The sequence below is a fragment of the Misgurnus anguillicaudatus genome, chromosome 7 (genome assembly GCF_027580225.2).
Source record: "Misgurnus anguillicaudatus chromosome 7, ASM2758022v2, whole genome shotgun sequence".
Taxonomy (NCBI): Eukaryota; Metazoa; Chordata; class Actinopteri; order Cypriniformes; family Cobitidae; genus Misgurnus; species Misgurnus anguillicaudatus.
Window position 1 is genome coordinate 151,018 of NC_073343.2, and position 17,691 is coordinate 168,708.

The 17,691-nt window shown below is 37.4% G+C and overlaps 1 protein-coding gene across 1 annotated transcript in view; it reads right to left on the minus strand.

The window, feature by feature from the left end:
• The window catches only part of ccdc175 (coiled-coil domain containing 175), a 17,903-nt gene continuing 212 nt past the window's right edge, over nucleotides 1-17,691 (minus strand). The window contains exons 2-19 of the mRNA XM_055172861.2: nucleotides 17,484-17,569; nucleotides 17,166-17,277; nucleotides 16,897-17,032; nucleotides 16,564-16,792; nucleotides 15,528-15,644; nucleotides 15,220-15,329; nucleotides 15,057-15,138; nucleotides 11,029-11,165; nucleotides 10,806-10,916; nucleotides 10,648-10,719; nucleotides 10,440-10,575; nucleotides 10,231-10,359; nucleotides 5,417-5,555; nucleotides 3,200-3,279; nucleotides 2,961-3,113; nucleotides 2,775-2,877; nucleotides 2,614-2,657; nucleotides 1-391 (exon numbers count right to left, since the gene is read on the minus strand). Of these exons, the coding sequence (XP_055028836.2) occupies nucleotides 224-391; nucleotides 2,614-2,657; nucleotides 2,775-2,877; nucleotides 2,961-3,113; nucleotides 3,200-3,279; nucleotides 5,417-5,555; nucleotides 10,231-10,359; nucleotides 10,440-10,575; nucleotides 10,648-10,719; nucleotides 10,806-10,916; nucleotides 11,029-11,165; nucleotides 15,057-15,138; nucleotides 15,220-15,329; nucleotides 15,528-15,644; nucleotides 16,564-16,792; nucleotides 16,897-17,032; nucleotides 17,166-17,277; nucleotides 17,484-17,569 (2,144 nt within the window). The 3' untranslated portion in view covers nucleotides 1-223. The remainder of the gene's footprint in view (nucleotides 392-2,613; nucleotides 2,658-2,774; nucleotides 2,878-2,960; nucleotides 3,114-3,199; nucleotides 3,280-5,416; nucleotides 5,556-10,230; nucleotides 10,360-10,439; nucleotides 10,576-10,647; nucleotides 10,720-10,805; nucleotides 10,917-11,028; nucleotides 11,166-15,056; nucleotides 15,139-15,219; nucleotides 15,330-15,527; nucleotides 15,645-16,563; nucleotides 16,793-16,896; nucleotides 17,033-17,165; nucleotides 17,278-17,483; nucleotides 17,570-17,691) is intronic.

Genomic DNA, 17,691 nt, shown 5'->3' on the forward strand with positions numbered 1-17,691 from the left:
TAGTGTTTTAAATTTATTGTAGTAACATGTATGTGACTGATGACAGTGGTATTTTACATCGTTTGTCATCAGATCTATAAAAAAATTAATGTTTATTGATGTTTATCAAACATTTGAATCGACAAATAAATTATTGTGACAGGTTGTTTGCCTAGCTGTAATTTCTGGCAGATGTTGATGTATTACAATGGACGTTGTGTTTTCAAATCTTTGTTAGGATGGTTTATTTCCAGTCTTTTTGTTTGTTTGGATTGTATATCATGATGTTCATGGCTCTTAACTCTTTCTCCAGTCTGCTGTTAATGTCACCGATGTCATGTTGTCGGTCTTGAATCCTGATCATGAGTCCGTTTATACTCTCCATGATCTTCTGCTCCATATCTGCCGATTCCTAATACAAGACAGCTTTGCTTACTTCATTGTGGGTTTTTTTTTTGTAAATAAACATCTGAAACATAATCTAAACACCGCATCATCAGAACAGATGCAAACATCTTAAAAGAAATATTTTAGGTTGAATAATAAATGAATGAAGCTTAATCCACACCATCTGGATCATGCTGTTGTAATGTAAAGCTATCTGTTCTCTCAGTTTGTAAAAGCAAACAACTGTTATAAACGCATTACTAGAAACATAAAAGCATGAGGCAAGGTGTTTTAATAATGATATACCAGATTTATCTCGGGTCAAGGCAGAAGTTAAAAAAGCATGTGTTTCAATTTTTGTGGTTAAGTATTTTGCCTCATTTGACTTTTATTAAGCCCTGTTCAGACCGCCAGCGACTAGCAGTGGCATTGCAACATTATCTCATTCGTTTGGAAGCTTGGCAACTACCAGATATACAGTATAAGCGAAGGTGACCGATGGTGACAGGAAGTGGGTGTGTCCAGCAATGCAATAAAGTTGAGAAAACTTTATGCAAATCATTAACGACTTTGGGAATCGACTACCAATGAGAGTGAAGCAGTGGAGCGCACATCAGTTACTGCAGTGAATGATACTCGTTTGTTTATGACAACCAGAATTAGGAAAGAGATGGGAGACGCATAGCAAAAAATTAAAAAATGGTCTGAACGAGGCTTTAGTTGAGGGAGCTTCTTTCCCCGTCATTGACGAGTTATCTCGTCAATTAAGAGAAAACATTTGCATGAAAAAAACATGTTTCTGGTGAGTTTTTATGGTAATCTGTAATACCGTGATTATCCACTAGATGGCGGATAAATAAAAAAATTAAAAAAAATTTAAGCAAAAATGTATTTATTAATTTTACACTGTGCATGTTTTGCTAATCGTTCTGAATCTGATTTCTAAGAAAATCCTTCACAAAAATCCGATTTTTTTGTTAAAAAAATTATTTTTGAAGAAAAACACCCATATTTAAGAGTTTATAAGCGAAGTGAAAAATAAAGTGAAACTTTTGTGAAAATCACAAAAAATGCTGGCAGGCAAATTTTCAAAAAGGATGTTAAAGGGATGGTTCACCGAAAAATTTAAAATTTGTCATCATGCACTTACTCTCAAGTTGTTCCAAATTTCTTCATAAATAAAGATATTTTGAAGAATGTTTGAAACTAAGTAATTCTGGGGCACCATTGACTTCCATAGTAGTAGGAAAAAAATACTAAGGAAGTAAATGGTGCCCCAGATCTTTTCAAAATACAAAAATAATATATATGTGTGTTCAGCAGAACAACGGATATTCATACGAGTTTGGAACAACATGAGGGTGAGTAAATGATGACAGAATTTTCATTTTCGGTAAACTATCCTTTCTATTTTCCTAAACCGTTTATGTTCTTTTAAAGGACAAGTTCGGTATTTTACACTTAAATCCCTGTTTTCAGATTGTTTATGATGAAATAGAACGGTTTTGACTGAAATTTGGACATATGATGCTGGCCCGAGAATGTATAACCCCCCACCTCTACAATGGCTGTATAGGTGCACTAGAACAATCCTTCCTAAAATGCATTAAACGTTTATTTACAAAGACGTGAAACTCACCGAGTGGTCAGCTTCACTGATATGCTCACACAAAAATCGCTGCAAAAGACGCATTCCAACAGGTTTTATCGTAGTTTTTGCCAACTCCATTGACTTGTATTAGATGTGCTGTGAGGTATGGTATTACTCAGCGCCGGGAACCCGTTTGTATTCTTGCAATTGACATTGGCGGATTATCGCCACCACTTGGGCTGGAGTGTCTATTATTCAAGCTCTCCACGGAAGAATGTACGGGTGTGAGGCGTTTGAAAAAATAGGTCCACAAGTTTACAATGAATGCCAAAACAGCTGTTGAAAAGCATCTTTTGCAGCGATTTTTGTGTGAGCATATCAGTGAACACCCCTGACCACTCGGTGAGTTTCACGTCTTTGTAAATGAAAGTTTAATGCATTTTAGGAAGGAGTGTTCCAGTGCACCTACCCACTATAGAGGTGGGAGGCGACACAAGAAACACCCGAAAATTCTCGGGCCAGCATCATATGTCCAAATTCCAGTCAAAACCATTCTATTTCATCATAAACAATCTGAAAACAGGGCTTTAAGTGTAAAATACAGAACTTGTCCTTTAATAGCATCATATTTTGTGATTTAGTGTTTAGTCACATACCTCAGTAAGAACCATATCTGTGGTCCAGGCGTCTTTAAGACTCTCTGAGAAAGAAAAAGAGCGCCAAAAAAAAATATATGTCAGGTATTGACCGACATGCTGGATCAACACACTGTAAAAGCGGATTACAGTAAAGTCTCAGAGTGATAAACATAACTTACTAAACGTGGATGGCGCTTGTTTTCTCATCCATTCGGTTTCTTGTGTGTACTGCTCTTTGTCTTTCTGTGCATCAGATATTTCCTCCTTCATTTGTTCAATGCACTGCAAGGCCAGAGGTATTATAGAGAGCATATGTAAAACTACAGACTAGCAGATTGTTAAACAGAATATGAGTATGTATTTACCACATGCAGACGACTGTTTTCCATATTCACTTGCTCCAGCATGACCCAGCTCTCATAGATGCTTTTTTCAACAGTAGCCATCTCCGCTGCGTGAGCTGTCAGCATCTCCATATGCTTTGCCCTTGAGGTCTCCAGGTCTCTCTTCAGGTCATCCTGCATGGCGGCAATGTTGGAAAAACATTATGAAGCCATCGGGTAAAAACAATTAGGGCATAATATGAAGTGTAACCTTTGTTAACCTTTGGGTTTAGGAGGGCTGCAGTCTGCTTTGTGACATCTTGAATGGAGAGCTCGAGATTATTTTTTTGGGTTTCCAATTCTGCTCAAAGAAAAACAACAAGTACAGCCTTTTTCTAAAATATTCATAGGGGCGGCTGCATGTGTAAACAAAAAAACCCGAAAAAAATATATTTTTTTAAAGTTTAATAAAAATGTTTGACTAGTAAGGAGTTGCTATAAATGATACATTTAAAGGAAAACACCACCGTTTTTCAATATTTTACTATGTTCTTACCTCAACTTAGATGAATAAATACATACCTCTCTTTTTTCAATGCGTGCACTTAATCTTTGTACAGCGCGTTGTGAATGTGTTAGCATTTGGCCTAGCCCCATTTATTCCTTAGGATCCAAACAGGGATGAATTTAGAAGCCGTATTTTTTATCTGCTTAAAAAATCGCCACGTTTTATTTTGTGCCACCTAACACAGTCTCGCACCCATGGCGTCAGTGTTTGACGGCACTTGACCATGCGTCGGTGTGTTGGCGCGGAGGGTATACCTTTCGCGTCGTTTTTTGACGAGCTGGGGACTTCGATGCTGTTGCGTCCGTTGCATTCTCTTTTCCTGTTTTCAAACCATTTTCGCGTCGGTTTAGGGTTAGATTACGCAAAATTAAACAGTGTACGCGAAATTAAACAGTTGTCACCTGGCGTTGGGGTTAGAGTTAGGTACGCGAAATTAAACAGTTGTCACCTGGCGTTGGGGTTAGAGTTAGGTTTGGGTAGGGATGTCATTATGTAAATCTAACCCTAAACCGACGCGAAAATGGCAAGAAAACAGGAAAAGAGAATGCAACGGACGCAACAGTATTGAAGTCCCCAGCTCGTCAAAAAATGACGCGAAAGGTATACCCTCCGCGCCAACACACCGACGCATGGTCAAGTGTCGTCAAATATTGACACCATGGGTGTGAGACTGGGTTGTGCCACCATACTTACTCTTGTATCTCATGTAACAGTCTTTAAGTAGGGAAAACATGGAAGTGCTTCTAAATTCATCCCTGTTTGGATCCTAAGGAATGAATGGGGCTAGGCCAAATGCTAACACATTCACGACGCGCTGTACAAAGATTAAGTACAAGCATTGAAAAAATAGGTATGTATTAATTTGTTTAAGTTGAGGTAAGAACAAAGTAAAATATTGAAAAATGGTGGTGTTTTCCTTTAAGTCAAAAAAGTTTAAATTAATTGTAATTTAATTAGTTAAAAAGTGGAAATAAACTTGAAAATGTAAGTGCAACAAAAGATTTTTACACTGTGGGAGTGACCTACAGGCATTCATACTGTATTTGTAATGTTGGATGTTGTATGTCATTATATAAAAATAATTGAATGACATACTCTACACATTTACAAATAATATTTCCTATAGAAAGCAGTATTGAGATGGGCTGTTCAAGGAAAAAATTGGGTATACAAACACTTCTATTGTGAAACTTTGGTGACTATTTTGTATAACATGTCTTTATAAAATTGTACAAGTTATACAAACTTGCTCTACCCCATCCTTAACAATTTTTTTGATTAAACGAGAAAAAAACAGCAAAAAACTATTTCTGATTTATTTAACTATTTCACAATTATAATTATTTCCATAATTGGCACAGTTAATTTGGTGACATACAGATGAATAAAAAATAGATGATTTAATGAGAATCGACTTTAATGAGTGTCCAACATTTTAATGTTGTTTACTCAAACATTCAAGGTCCATTCATCTGAATAAAATTATAAGAATTTATAAATATGTCTAAATGTTAAATAAATATAAAAACTGTTCATGTTGCATTTGGATAACATTGTTATGGATCTGATTCCCACACTCTAAAAATGGTTTGGTTATTTTTGAGAACACATGCTTATGCAACCATGGGGTATAATAACCCAGCAGTTGGGTTAAAACAACCCAGCCCTAGGTCAATTTTAACCCAGCGGTGGGTTTTGTCCAATAATTACCCATTATGGGTTAAAAATAACCAAGCCAGTTTTAGAGTGCATGCTTTAAAATTTTTATAAAATCATTTGGCTCTGCAATGGCAAAATGACCCAGTACTGAATAAACCTGTGCTTTCCTGTAGAAGCTGTAACACAAGAGTAGCTGAGAAACATTAGGTGAGCTGTTTCACATGAGCTGGTGTGCTGAACTACATGAGGAGAATAGAAATGATGCCCATACCTGTTGTTTGTTTCTTCAAAGTCTGATGTCTAAGATGATCAATGTTAAATTCAGCATTGACCTGCTGTAAAATCGACTCCTGGACCTTGAGCTCCTGCTCCTTTTCTAGATGAGCTTGGGTCATCGATTCTGCTTCCGCCTTTTGAAAACACAAGCATTTCTTTTATGTAGGTTGCCAGTAAAGTAACAAAAGCTACGCTGAACAACATCCTCTTTAAATTACATTTGATTTAGCTTGTAATAAATGTACACTATGGCCAAAAGGATATAATAATTCCCTTCCCATACAGCAGACGACTCCAGGCCGGATTATTTGTATATTAATTTGATATTTGGCTTCTAGTTAAATCAATACTCCTGCAAAATATCAAAATTACCCTATGATGTACTCACTCTTACTTGTGGGTTCACACCAGGTGCGAGTTCAACGTTTTGCACGAGTAGATTACATACAAAGTCAATGCAAAGACGCGATCAGATGCGTCCTCCCGTGGCGCTATTCGCCTCAAACGCGTCTTCGACCCAAATTGAAAATATTAAACTCGAAAGAAAAATTAGCATGACAAGAAGTTAAATCCAGCGAGTAATCTAGAGCGAATAATGCGATGCCCCGCGTTTGGTGTGTACGTAGCATTACTGTGCATTCGCACCAGACGCAGTAGATGTGTCAAAAACGCACTACTCACCAAAGCCGTGCGAGAAATTCTAGTCATTCGAGACATTCACACAGAAATTTGCGTCAAGGGAGGGGCTTCTGCGACTTTGCTGGCTTCCTCTAATCACGTCACTACCAGAGCAAGCTCCTGATTTGTTAACGCAGCACGATTTTCCGCCAAAGTGCAGATCCTGCGGCAATGCTCAATTCGCGCACGTTCCAAATCATTTGAGACGCGCCTCCTGCGCGTACTACGCCGCAGGAAGCCTATTCGCATCTTTGCACTGACTTAAGATATAAATCACTCGTGCTTGGCGCCTCTAACGCGTCTTCGACCCAAGTTGAAAATATTCAACTCTCAAGAAAAATTAGCATGACAAGAAGTTAAATCCAGCGAGTAATCTAGAGCAAATAATGCGATGCCCCGCGTTTGGTGTGTACGTAGCATTACTGTGCATTCGCACCAGACGCAGTAGATGTGTCAAAAACGTGCTATTCGCCAAAGCCGTGCAAGAAATTCTAGTCATTCGAGACATTCAAACAGAAAGCCTATTCGCATTTTTGCATTGACTTAAGATATAAATCACTCGTGCTAGGCGCCTCTACCGCGTCTGGTGTGAATGTACAGTTACGCAAACCGAGATACATATGTCAATCATCTTTCAGACAAACACATCTGGGGCCCTATCTGGCACCCAGCGCAATTGACTTTGTCAGTGACGCATGTATTTTGCACCGGCGCACAGCGGGTTTTTCCCTCCACAGACGCACGTCGGCAAACTAGGGATTGAACTTGCGCTCCCTGGGCGTTTCAGAGCAAAAAAGGAGGCTTGCTCCGGCGCAAAACATCTCTTATGATATTTTGCAGTTTAAAAAAACAATTGGGCTACTAACCAAAAAAAACTAGTCTAAAGTCAGTGGCGCGTTGCGCATGGTTCATTATGCTATTTTAAGGGCGCATGCTTGACCATAATGTATAGCGTGCACAACGCGCATTGCTTATCTAATCTACACAGATGCAACAGTTATTTTTGCAAATCATAAATTGTTACAATAAAAAATATAAGATAAGGGAAATCATTAAATCATAAATTGTTACAATAAAAAATATTAATACATGAGATGGGGAAATCATTGTGGTGAGCATTGTGGTGATAGTTTTTATTTATTTTGTGTGGCAGCGTTAAACAATTATCATGCAAATAACGATTAAAATATTTTCATAAGTTTGTTGTGTGGCTGTATTACGTTTATTTTATCTAAATAATAATTAAAATGTTTTCATAAGAAACCTTAATGTATTGGTTTCTGACCAATTAAAAGAGTTTTCATACACAAATGAACTCCTTTCTAAACTGCAATCAGGCTTTAGGAAAAATCACAGTACCATCACTGCGGTTACAAAAGTAATTAATTATATACTTGTAGCTCTTGATGGAAAGAAATTTTGTGCATCGATTTTTCTTGATTTGTCGAAAGCCTTTGATACAGTGGATCATGCTGTTCTAAAGCATAGGCTTCTTTGTTTGGGATTGTCTGATTTTGCAGTTTCATGGTTTATGAATTATCTTAGGGACAAGACTCAGTGCATTAAATGTGACGGTCTATGTTCTGCATTAGTGAAGGTTCACAAGGGGGTCCCACAAGGCTCAATATTAGGTCCTCTGTTGTTTATTATGTATATAAATGAATTAGACCAAAATGTGTCGGATGCTAATATGCATTTTTATGCTGATGACACGATTATTTATTGTTTTGGATCAACCCCAGCTAAAGCGGTTGAGTCTTTACAGAAGGCTTTTGATGTGGTTCAACATACACTATTGGAGCTTAAGCTGGTTCTCAATGCTGATAAGACCAAACTTATGCTGTTTAGAAATAGCAAGAAGGTTTTTCAAGCTCCTCCTTCTGTGTTCACTTTGACTGGAAATGTTATAGAGTTGGTTCATTCTTATAAGTATCTTGGTATCTGGCTTGATGATGCTCTCACTTTTAAGCCTCATGTAGACAACCTTGTGAAGAAACTCAAACTTAAACTGTCCTTTTTCTTTCGCAATAAATTTTGTTTTTCTTTTAAAGCAAAAAAGCAGCTAGTTACAGCAACATTTTTATCTGTTTTAGATTATGGAGACCTGGTGTATAGGACCGCTTCAGCACAATGTTTGTATAAGATTGACATTGTTTATCATGCGTCTCTGAGATTTATTACGAATTGTAAAAACTGAACTCATCATTGTGAACTGTATTCCAGAGTGGGATGGCCATCATTGTCTAACAGGAGATCAGGGCATTGGCATATTTTTATCTATAAGGCCATGCTGGGTCTGTTACCATCTTACATCTGTAATTTAATAACATGGAGAAGTGCTGGTTCTTATTCATTGCGATCAAACGATAACTTGCTGCTTTTGGTTCCATTTGCCCATACAGAATTGGGAAAAATGGCTTTTGTTTACTCCGCTCCTTCTGCATGGAACTCTTTGCAAAAAGACTTTAAATTATCGGAACTTATTTCCTTAAATGTTTTTAAGGCCAGATTGAGAGACCCTGAAATGATCTGTATAAATTTTAAATGTTTTTAATTATTTGTATTGTAAAAATTTTTATAAATGTAACTGACTATGTTTTTGCTGCCTCTTGGCCAGGACTCCCTTGAAAAAGAGGTTTTTAACCTCAACGGGACTTTCCTGGTTAAATAAAGGTTAAATAAAAAAAAATAAAAAAATATGAACTTGATTTGTAAGTGTACTTTGGGGTTGAACCTTGCTTGCGTTTCTTGTGTCCGATTCAAAGCCCCCAAACCCTTTCAGCGGTGAGGGTGGACGCAGCGATGTCCTCCTGTGTGCCCGAACTGCCCGATTTAAGCTGGCAAGCTTGGGATCCCCCCCGTCTCCTGACATCATTGTAGTGCTTGGCGCAGCTGATGAGACAATTGCGGCTATTTCCTCTCACGCCTGTTTAACCGACGCTGATTTGGGCGGGTTTCTCCTATCCTCATACAAAACAACTTCTCTGTCTTTGACTGCTCTTACAAGAACGTGGGTCTCCTCGGCTGTGAACCGCTCCTGGCGTGCGCCTGTCAAATCCGTCATAATAATAGCAACCCGCCATGGAACTTGCGCCCTTGCGTTTAAAGGGAATGTTGGATAGCGTTCTGATTGGTTTATTTGACGTTACGCCCAAACCACACCTATGAATAATGAACCTACTTCAGACCAACCCCTTATTGATTTGCGCCCGGCGCAAGACTCATTTCTCCCGCCAGGAAAATAGCAACAGCGCCCAAGATCCGCCCACAAAGTCACTTGCGCTTTGCGCTTCGCACTTGCGTTTCAGATCGTTAAAATAGGGCCCCTGGAGTTATTTAAGTAAATGTCCTTGCTTTTCCAAGCTTATAATGGGAGAAAATAACGATCAGGGAACAACTTCTGACTTTGAAGCCCAAAAAAGTGCATCCATTCTTCACAGAAGTAATCCACACGGCCCCAAAGGGTTAATTTTGTGGGTACTCGATGTGATATTGTAAGAAAAATTTCAATTGCTAGCTAGCAAATTCCAGTAATGACACCATCTTGGACTCACGAAAGTCACTGCACAATGTACATATGGCAAAAATCCAAGATGGCGCCATTACCGGAAGCTAGTTATAACAGATTATATATTGTTTGAAATATGGATATTTTTCTTACACAATAACATCAATTACCCGCAGAAGATCTTTATTACCATATTTGAGCCATGTGGATTACCTCTGTGAAGGATAAATGCACTTTTTTGGGGTTTAAAGTCAGAAAATTGTTCCCTGTTCCCTGTTTTCTACCATTATAAAGCTTGGAAAAGCAAAAAGATTTACTAAAATAACTTCAAATGTGTTTGTCTGAAAGATGATGGACATGTGATCTCGGATTGTCTAAGGGTGAGTAAATCATAGGGTAATTTTGACTGGTGTATCCCTTTAATGGGTTTGGTCATGCCCTTTAATGCGAATAAAGGCACAAAGTGAGGTTTATAAAACAATGAGTCTGGTGTGAAAGAACATTACTGGCCTGCACCCCACCGAAAACCTTCGGGAACTATTGTTGCTTTGAGTTTGTGTCCACATATTTTTGGCCATATAATATATTTGTGTTTCAGCATGAATCGATAGGCTTTCTTATACCGTGAACCGTAGGATTTCAGCTTGGAAGTTGATTTCCAGTTGTTTTCCTTCTTCTTCAGTGTCGGCCAGCTCCTTCGCAAGATCCTTTATCGTTGAACTCAATAATACATGATCCTGGAGTTTCTTCTCCTACACAAACATCAACATACCTTAAATTTATATCTCTTTTTGTAAAAAATCTGATCAGATGAGCGGCGAGGGTGTCAGACCTCCTTCAGTAGTTCTTCATATCTCCTCTCTGTTAGTTCAATGGCATCATTCAGCTCACTCACATATTCTTCGTGTTCCTCTTTGAACTTTTTGAGAGCCTGATATATTTTTTCTCTTTCATCATCACACGCTGCTCTGTGTGCAAACACATGGAGGTTATTCTTGACTCTTTTTACTGGAAGATTAAATTGCAGATGTTAAAAATACCTCTTCATCTTCTCCATGGCCACCTGAGCTTCAAGCTCCTCAAGTTGTTTTTTAAACAAACCTGTACTTATTCTGCAAAAATTAACACAAATGATAAATGTATGAATCTATTTCATTGTTCTGTGAAACTGAGCTGATAACAGTGGACCTGACCGTACATATTAGCGTCATGAAGCTGTTTAACCTCTTCCTTCATATTTTTGATTTCAATTTTAGATTTGCCAGTGGATATAATGTGCTTCTCGTGTGTCAGTTTAGACTCCTGTAACCTGAAACAAAGAAAGAAAATGATCCTTTGAATTACAGTAAGCTGTTTGCATGATCTTAGCAAGTTAGTCACAGTGAAGGTGAAGCAGAAAGACGCTAAAGAAGCAAATGTACCGTTCAGACAGACTATGTTTTTCTGCAATCGCATCATCTTCCTCTTTCCTCCGAGTGTTGAAGATGTTTGACAGTTTAGTTACAGGCTCTGAAAGAGCATTTCTCACTTTCTGTTCCTCCTCTATCTCGTCTTCAATCTGAGGATAAATCAAAGTTTCGTGTAGTATTAGGAAACTCTCAGACAGGTTTAATTTCACCCTGCTCGAGGTGATGGTTTAGATGTGCCAATCTCACAAAGACATGTACAGGCCATATTTCATTGCCAAAATCTAGTTTTAAAGGAAAATACCACCGTTTTCAATATTTTACTATGTTCTTACCTCAACTTAGATGAATTAACACATACCTATCTTTTTTCAATGCGTGCACTTTTAATCTTTGTACAGCGCTTCTTTAATGTGTTTGCATTTAGCCTAGCCCCATTCATTCCTATGGCTCCAAACAAAAGTTTTATTTTGTGCAACCATACTTACTCGTGTAACTACTCATGTAACAGTCGTTAAATAGGAAAAACAAGGAAGTGTTTGGTGGCTTCTAAATTCATCCCTGTTTGGAGCCATAGGCTAGGAATGGGGCTAGGCTAAATGCTAACACATTCTCGAGGCGCTGTACAAAAATTAAAAGTACATGCATTGAAAAAAGATAGGTATTTATTAATTTGTCTAAGTTGAGGTAAGAACATAGTAAAATATTGAAAAACGGTGCACTGTAAAAATACTTTGCTGCCTTAAAATTTTTTGTTGAATCAACAAAGATTTACAAGTCATGTCAACAGAGATGAGTTGTCATAACTTATAAAATATAGTTGAGAAAAGTCAACTTAATTTTATAAGTTATAACAACTCAACTCTAGTTATAACAACTCATCTCTAGTCAAGATAAATAATAGTAAGTTGAAATGACTTGTAAATACGAGTTGATTCAACAAAAAATTTTAAGGCAGCAAAGTATTTTTTTACAGTGTGGTGTTTTCCTTTAAGACCACTATGATGAAACCTTTTATTGACAGTTAAGCATATCCTCCTTTAAAGAGTAACTAAACCCCTGGTCAGAGCGTGACTCCACCCACTGGCAATATTTGAAAAATGCAAGAAAAGTGGGCAGATCCCAATGGAGATAGAGGGGACGAACTAATGCTGGGTACACACCAGAAGATTTTTTACATCTTATAAGATTTTAAAAATGTGACGGACCACAAACTTGAGGATAAAAAATCCTAGATTTGTCCGTTTTGCTCCTATAGTGTGTGGTGTGCCATTATGTGTTAAAGACAGCACACCACACACAAACAGATTTTTAATCAGAGTCTCGACTGTGAACACAGGAAATCCCACAAAATCTCGCAAGACTTCAAAACAAGCATGGCGGACGATATGCAGGAAGACATTTCAATGATAGTGCTTGGAATAATTTTTACAAGACACGTTGTATAAACATTCGTGCTGTTGCCACAAATCAACAAGCTGATCCTCCATCTCTGCTGTCCACATCAACTTCACTTTGGCCGTTTCTCAATCCGAAGGCTGTAGCCTGCTGAGGTCGCATATGCAGGCTGCATACGTCATGAAACCTGGTTTATTCAATTTAACTGAGCATTACATTCACAAGTCATAAGTTTATTAAAACAATATACGATGAACAACGAATAATAGCCAATTTTATATATTCTGAAATAAGACAGTCTTGATGACGTATATACAGCCTGGAAATGCGACCTACGGATTGAGAAGCGGCCTTTGTGCTGCACCATGACTGCTTCTGTCTTCCCTCATCTCGCTTTCTGATTGGATATGGTTTCGTTTCACGTGATAATCTCAATAGCGTGCTCGCGTTTGTCCTCGGGATTCCCCACACACATCAGGATTTCTGATCGTAAATATTCAACATGTTGAATATTTACGATTCGCGATCGGCGCGGCTCCGACGTTCTTCCGAGCAGGTTTGGACACTCTTAACACACCTCACATGAAGGGACAATCTGATGAGATAATCTGTGAAACCTTCGCTATACTCGGGACATAACTAGGATTGTCGGAAGGGGGGAAATCAGCCCCAAAATCAGCCCGATTATCTTTTGGTGTGTACCCGGCTTAAGTGTGTGGTGAGATCGTAACAAGGGCGTGGTGAGCTTGAACCTGCTTACGTCACAAGTTATTTTTTGCCAAGCTTTTAGTTGATCAGGCATTTTATGTTATAATTATACATTTTTCGTTTTTAATTTTCTGCTTCTTTTAAATCTCTGTGTATTTTTATTCTTGTACTTTGTAAAGCACCTTGTGATTCTGTATCCGTGGTGGGTGCTATATAAATAAACCTTACTTACTTACTTACTTACTAAATACCGATTACTTTAATATTAAAAAGCTGCATGTCACTGTTTAATATGAATAAATTGCATGTTACCATAAACAATCCAAATAGTATCTTAATATATTAACATTTTAATTAAATGACCACACATTTTGTGCAATAAATTATACCTTTTATTACATTTTACATTGTCAAAAAATAGTCCCTAGCTGTCACTAGGGCGGTACCCCTTCCAAAAGTACACATTTGCACTTAAAGAGTTCCTATTAGCTACCTCAGAGGTACGTCTTGGTACCAAAGAGTGCACACTGGTACCTCAAGGGTACATATTGATATCAAATGTATACATAACTGCATCTAAATGGTACATTTAGGGCCTTTAAAACAGTAAAAAAGTTTAAAACTGTACCTTTTCTGTGGGGTGGTACCCTCAAAGGATCATTTTTGTACCTTTATGGGTATACAACCATTTTGAAATGTTGTACATTTTGGAGTACAATATTATACTCTAAGGACCTGTTGTGTAGCTTTAAGGACCTATTTTGTATCAGTTAAATATACGGGTACAAATAGTTAACGGTATCTTTAAAAGATACACAATAGGTCCTTAAAGGGACACTCCACATTTTTTGAAAATATGCTCTTTATCCAGCTCCCCTAGAGTTAAGCATTTGATTCGGACTAGAAAATCACAACTTTTAATTTTCTGTCGGTCTTAGTACATGATGTAACTACAGAAGAGTCAAGTTTTAAATAGGAAAAATATCAAAACCCTTTGGTTACTTTTTGAACGCGATGCTAATGGTCTAATCAGATTCAATGGATTATGCTAAGCTAAGCTAAAAGTGGTACCGCCAGACCTGGAGATCAGCTGAATGGATTCCAAAATGGTAAAAATCACATGTTTAACTCTAGGGGAGCTGGAAAATTAGCATATTTGAAAAAAGTGGAGTGTCCCTTTAAGGTACAGTACTCTACCCAAAAAGGTACAACATTGTATTATGTTCTGTATATCTGTAAAGATACAAACGTATTTTTGTAGACAAGGGGACAGCCCGGGACCATTTTTTGATAATTTGTCACACAGTTTACTGAAGATTGGAAAGGAGGGTGTTTAAATGTTACTTTAAAAACAAATATTTAAAATAGGCTAGATTTTCTTTAACCAAATATTATTGGATGATTTGGTGACAGGCCTAACCATGGATGGATAGGTAAATGGACAAAGAGGCCTTGATTTGTTTTTCTTTTGCTAAGCTTACTGTATATATCTAGACAGCTTTAGACTGGATGAACTATATAACATCTGAGGGCAGTCCAGCACTCAGCTGTATTAAAGGTCATCTGTGCACATAGTGCCTTTGAAGGAAAGCATTTTAAAAGCTTAAATGACGGCCGATCAGCAGGACCTGCCCGAAGCAGGAAATCAATGCTTCAGATCTGACATCTAAAGACGAGAGATTTAAGGTTTTGATCCTTTCCAAAAAGAGTGTATTAAACAGGGAGTGAACGGAGTTCGATTTGTGTCCGATGTTTCACAATCCACTCTTTAAGTCTGACGTCATGCACCGCTTATGAATTAACCAATCTCAAATGCCAGGGAAATAACAAAAAATCATGCCAATACTCTAAACATAATGCAAAAATACCAAAAACACCCAATCCTAATTTTCATGACTTAACAAGTGGATAATTGTAAGATGTTTGTTGCTGCTTACTTCTCGGATTTGCTCATGAAGGTTCTGAACTTCCTTTTCTAATGCTTCTGTCAATTCAGCGAGTTCTCGCTCATGGAAATCCCTGTTGGTTAAGAAAATATCAAAGGGATTTTTGCTGTAGAGGTGAAGAAACAAAGCAAGGACTAATAATCATATAGGTTACTTTTGTCGATCAAGTTCTTCAGTCTCATTGATCTTCTCACTGAGCCATTCTTTGCACTTCGTGTTAGATGCACGCAGTCTAGCGATGTTTTTCTCCAGCTGGGATATGTTCTGAAACACCAGACCAATGCAGCATGAGGCCAAACATCCTATCAATTGTTTAAATCCACGCCAACATTTGTCTCCCACCTTGGCCAAGTTGATAATAGCTGGTCTTTCAGACAAGACAAGCTGGTGCTATTAAATTTTTTTTGCTGTTTTGTTGGAGTCAGTATATTTCAACAATGTAAAGTGTGTGTAAATGCTTACTGTTTTACACCCTGTGAGTGTAAACTCCTTGTCCTTGAGTTCTGATGTAATGACATCCAACTCCTTGCATGTTTCTTCATTGCTTTGGTCTTTAATCTTAAGAACAATTCTGTCTATCTGAAAATATAAAAATATTATTACAATATATATTGGTATTTAATATATAATATTATATTTCTAAATATTTAGTCTTTCTAAATAGAGGGAATTGAGAAATAAATAAAAATACACAACATATACAGTATACTTATATATTCCACATGTGATCCTGGACCACAAAACCATGTCATTTTTTAAATTCATTATCTTGATATAAGACGAATAAATAAACTTTCCACATGGTTTGTTAGGATAGCACAATATCTGGCCAAAATACAACTTCTTATTTGAAAATCTGGAACCCTTCCGAGCCTCTAAAGTATGGAGCCCCTAACGGGACATGGAGCAAAAATTAAATAAAGTTTAGTTTCGAGTGCCCAAGTGAAACTATCGCATGCTTACGTGAAACTTTCGAGTGTGCATGTGAAACTATAGCGTTTAGTTTCATGTGCTCGACCGTGAGCATGCGAAACTAAACGCGATAGTTTCACGTGAGCACACGAAACTAAACTTTTAAAAAATTCTGCACTTGAAAGTTTTTACGTGAGCACATGAAACTAAACTTTAGATTTTTTTACTCCAATGTCACTTTAGGGGCTCTGTACTGTACCTTAGGAACCTGAGTTTGCAAAAAGTTAAAATATAAAAAAATCACCTTTAACCCTGGAGAACTCAGGAGAATCAAAACCCATTTCTTCTATTGAACAAATTTGACCCCATGGGTTCTCCAGGGTTAAAGTTCAATCCTTAGCAACACATATTACTAATGATAAATACAATTTTGATATATTTATTGTAGGAAATGTACAAAAAATCTTCATGGAACATGATCTTACTTAATAAACTAATGATTTTTGGCATAAAATAACCCTATGCAATGTGCAGCTTATGACTTAAACTTATGGTTTTGTGGTCCAGGGTCTCAAATTAGTTTTACCTCAGTTTCCAGAGTGTGTTTGTTCTCTAAAAATGTTTTTCTCTTCTGAATCATGTCTCCATTAAGGTCCTGTTGAGCCATTTGCACCTGCTGAATTTTCTCCTTTAATGACTGAATCTCATTCTGTTTTTCTGTCAGCAGAATCTGGATACTGGCTTTCTCCGACAGCCGCTGGTTCAGCAGATCAATGGCATCTCCATATTTTTCTTTCAAGTTTCCTTTCTCCTGACTGAGTTAAACATGAACGTTAGCATGATATGAAGATTTTTAATGAGTTCTGCTGGGCTAAAAATGCACTGCATTTCCCATAAGCCCAATGGCTCTAAAACTCACAGAAGAAGAACATTTTCTTGCTCGAGAAGTTGCTGCTTAGTTTCCATGGATTCAATGTCTTGTACTAAAGTTTTTAGTTCAGACTGAAGTTGATTCAACTCTACAGCGTTGCCTTCTCTCGCCGCACTGACACAAGCTTTAAAAACAAACACAAACACCAAGTTGGGATGATTTTCATGCCACACATGCAACATCATGCAGGAAAGAAATGACTGAAAGTGCATTAGGATAAATGCATGCATTTTTATGGTATTTCTGGATAAGCTTACCTGATAATTCCCTTGTAATATTATCCTGATCCTTAATGGTTTGATGCCGAAGTTTGCTTGTCTCAATAGTTTCAACCTCAAGTTTGTCACGTGCAGTTTTTCTACATGCTTCCTACAGTAAACATCACCACAATGAGTAGCCTAGATCATTTTTTAAACATTTTTTTTCCATTTAAGTCCACTTTCGTTTAAGTTCACAATTTATACAACACTTTAAATCTATTTAATAAATATATATAGGGTGAATTCAGGTATATTGGGAAAACTTTTTTTTACATTGACACGACAAAACTGTCACACGCAGGTGACATGACGTACCAGCTCTTTAATGGCTTCAGATATCTCTCTCAGGTGATGACTTGCTTCTTGACTAAACGAAACACTTTCTTCTCTCAATCGTTTATCTGTAAGGTGTCAATGAATCTGTTAATGTTATTCCACAGATACAATTTAATACAATATTGCAACTGAAACCAATTACACTAGGCTATATATATATTTCAAGCGTAATATTCGATGTTGCCAC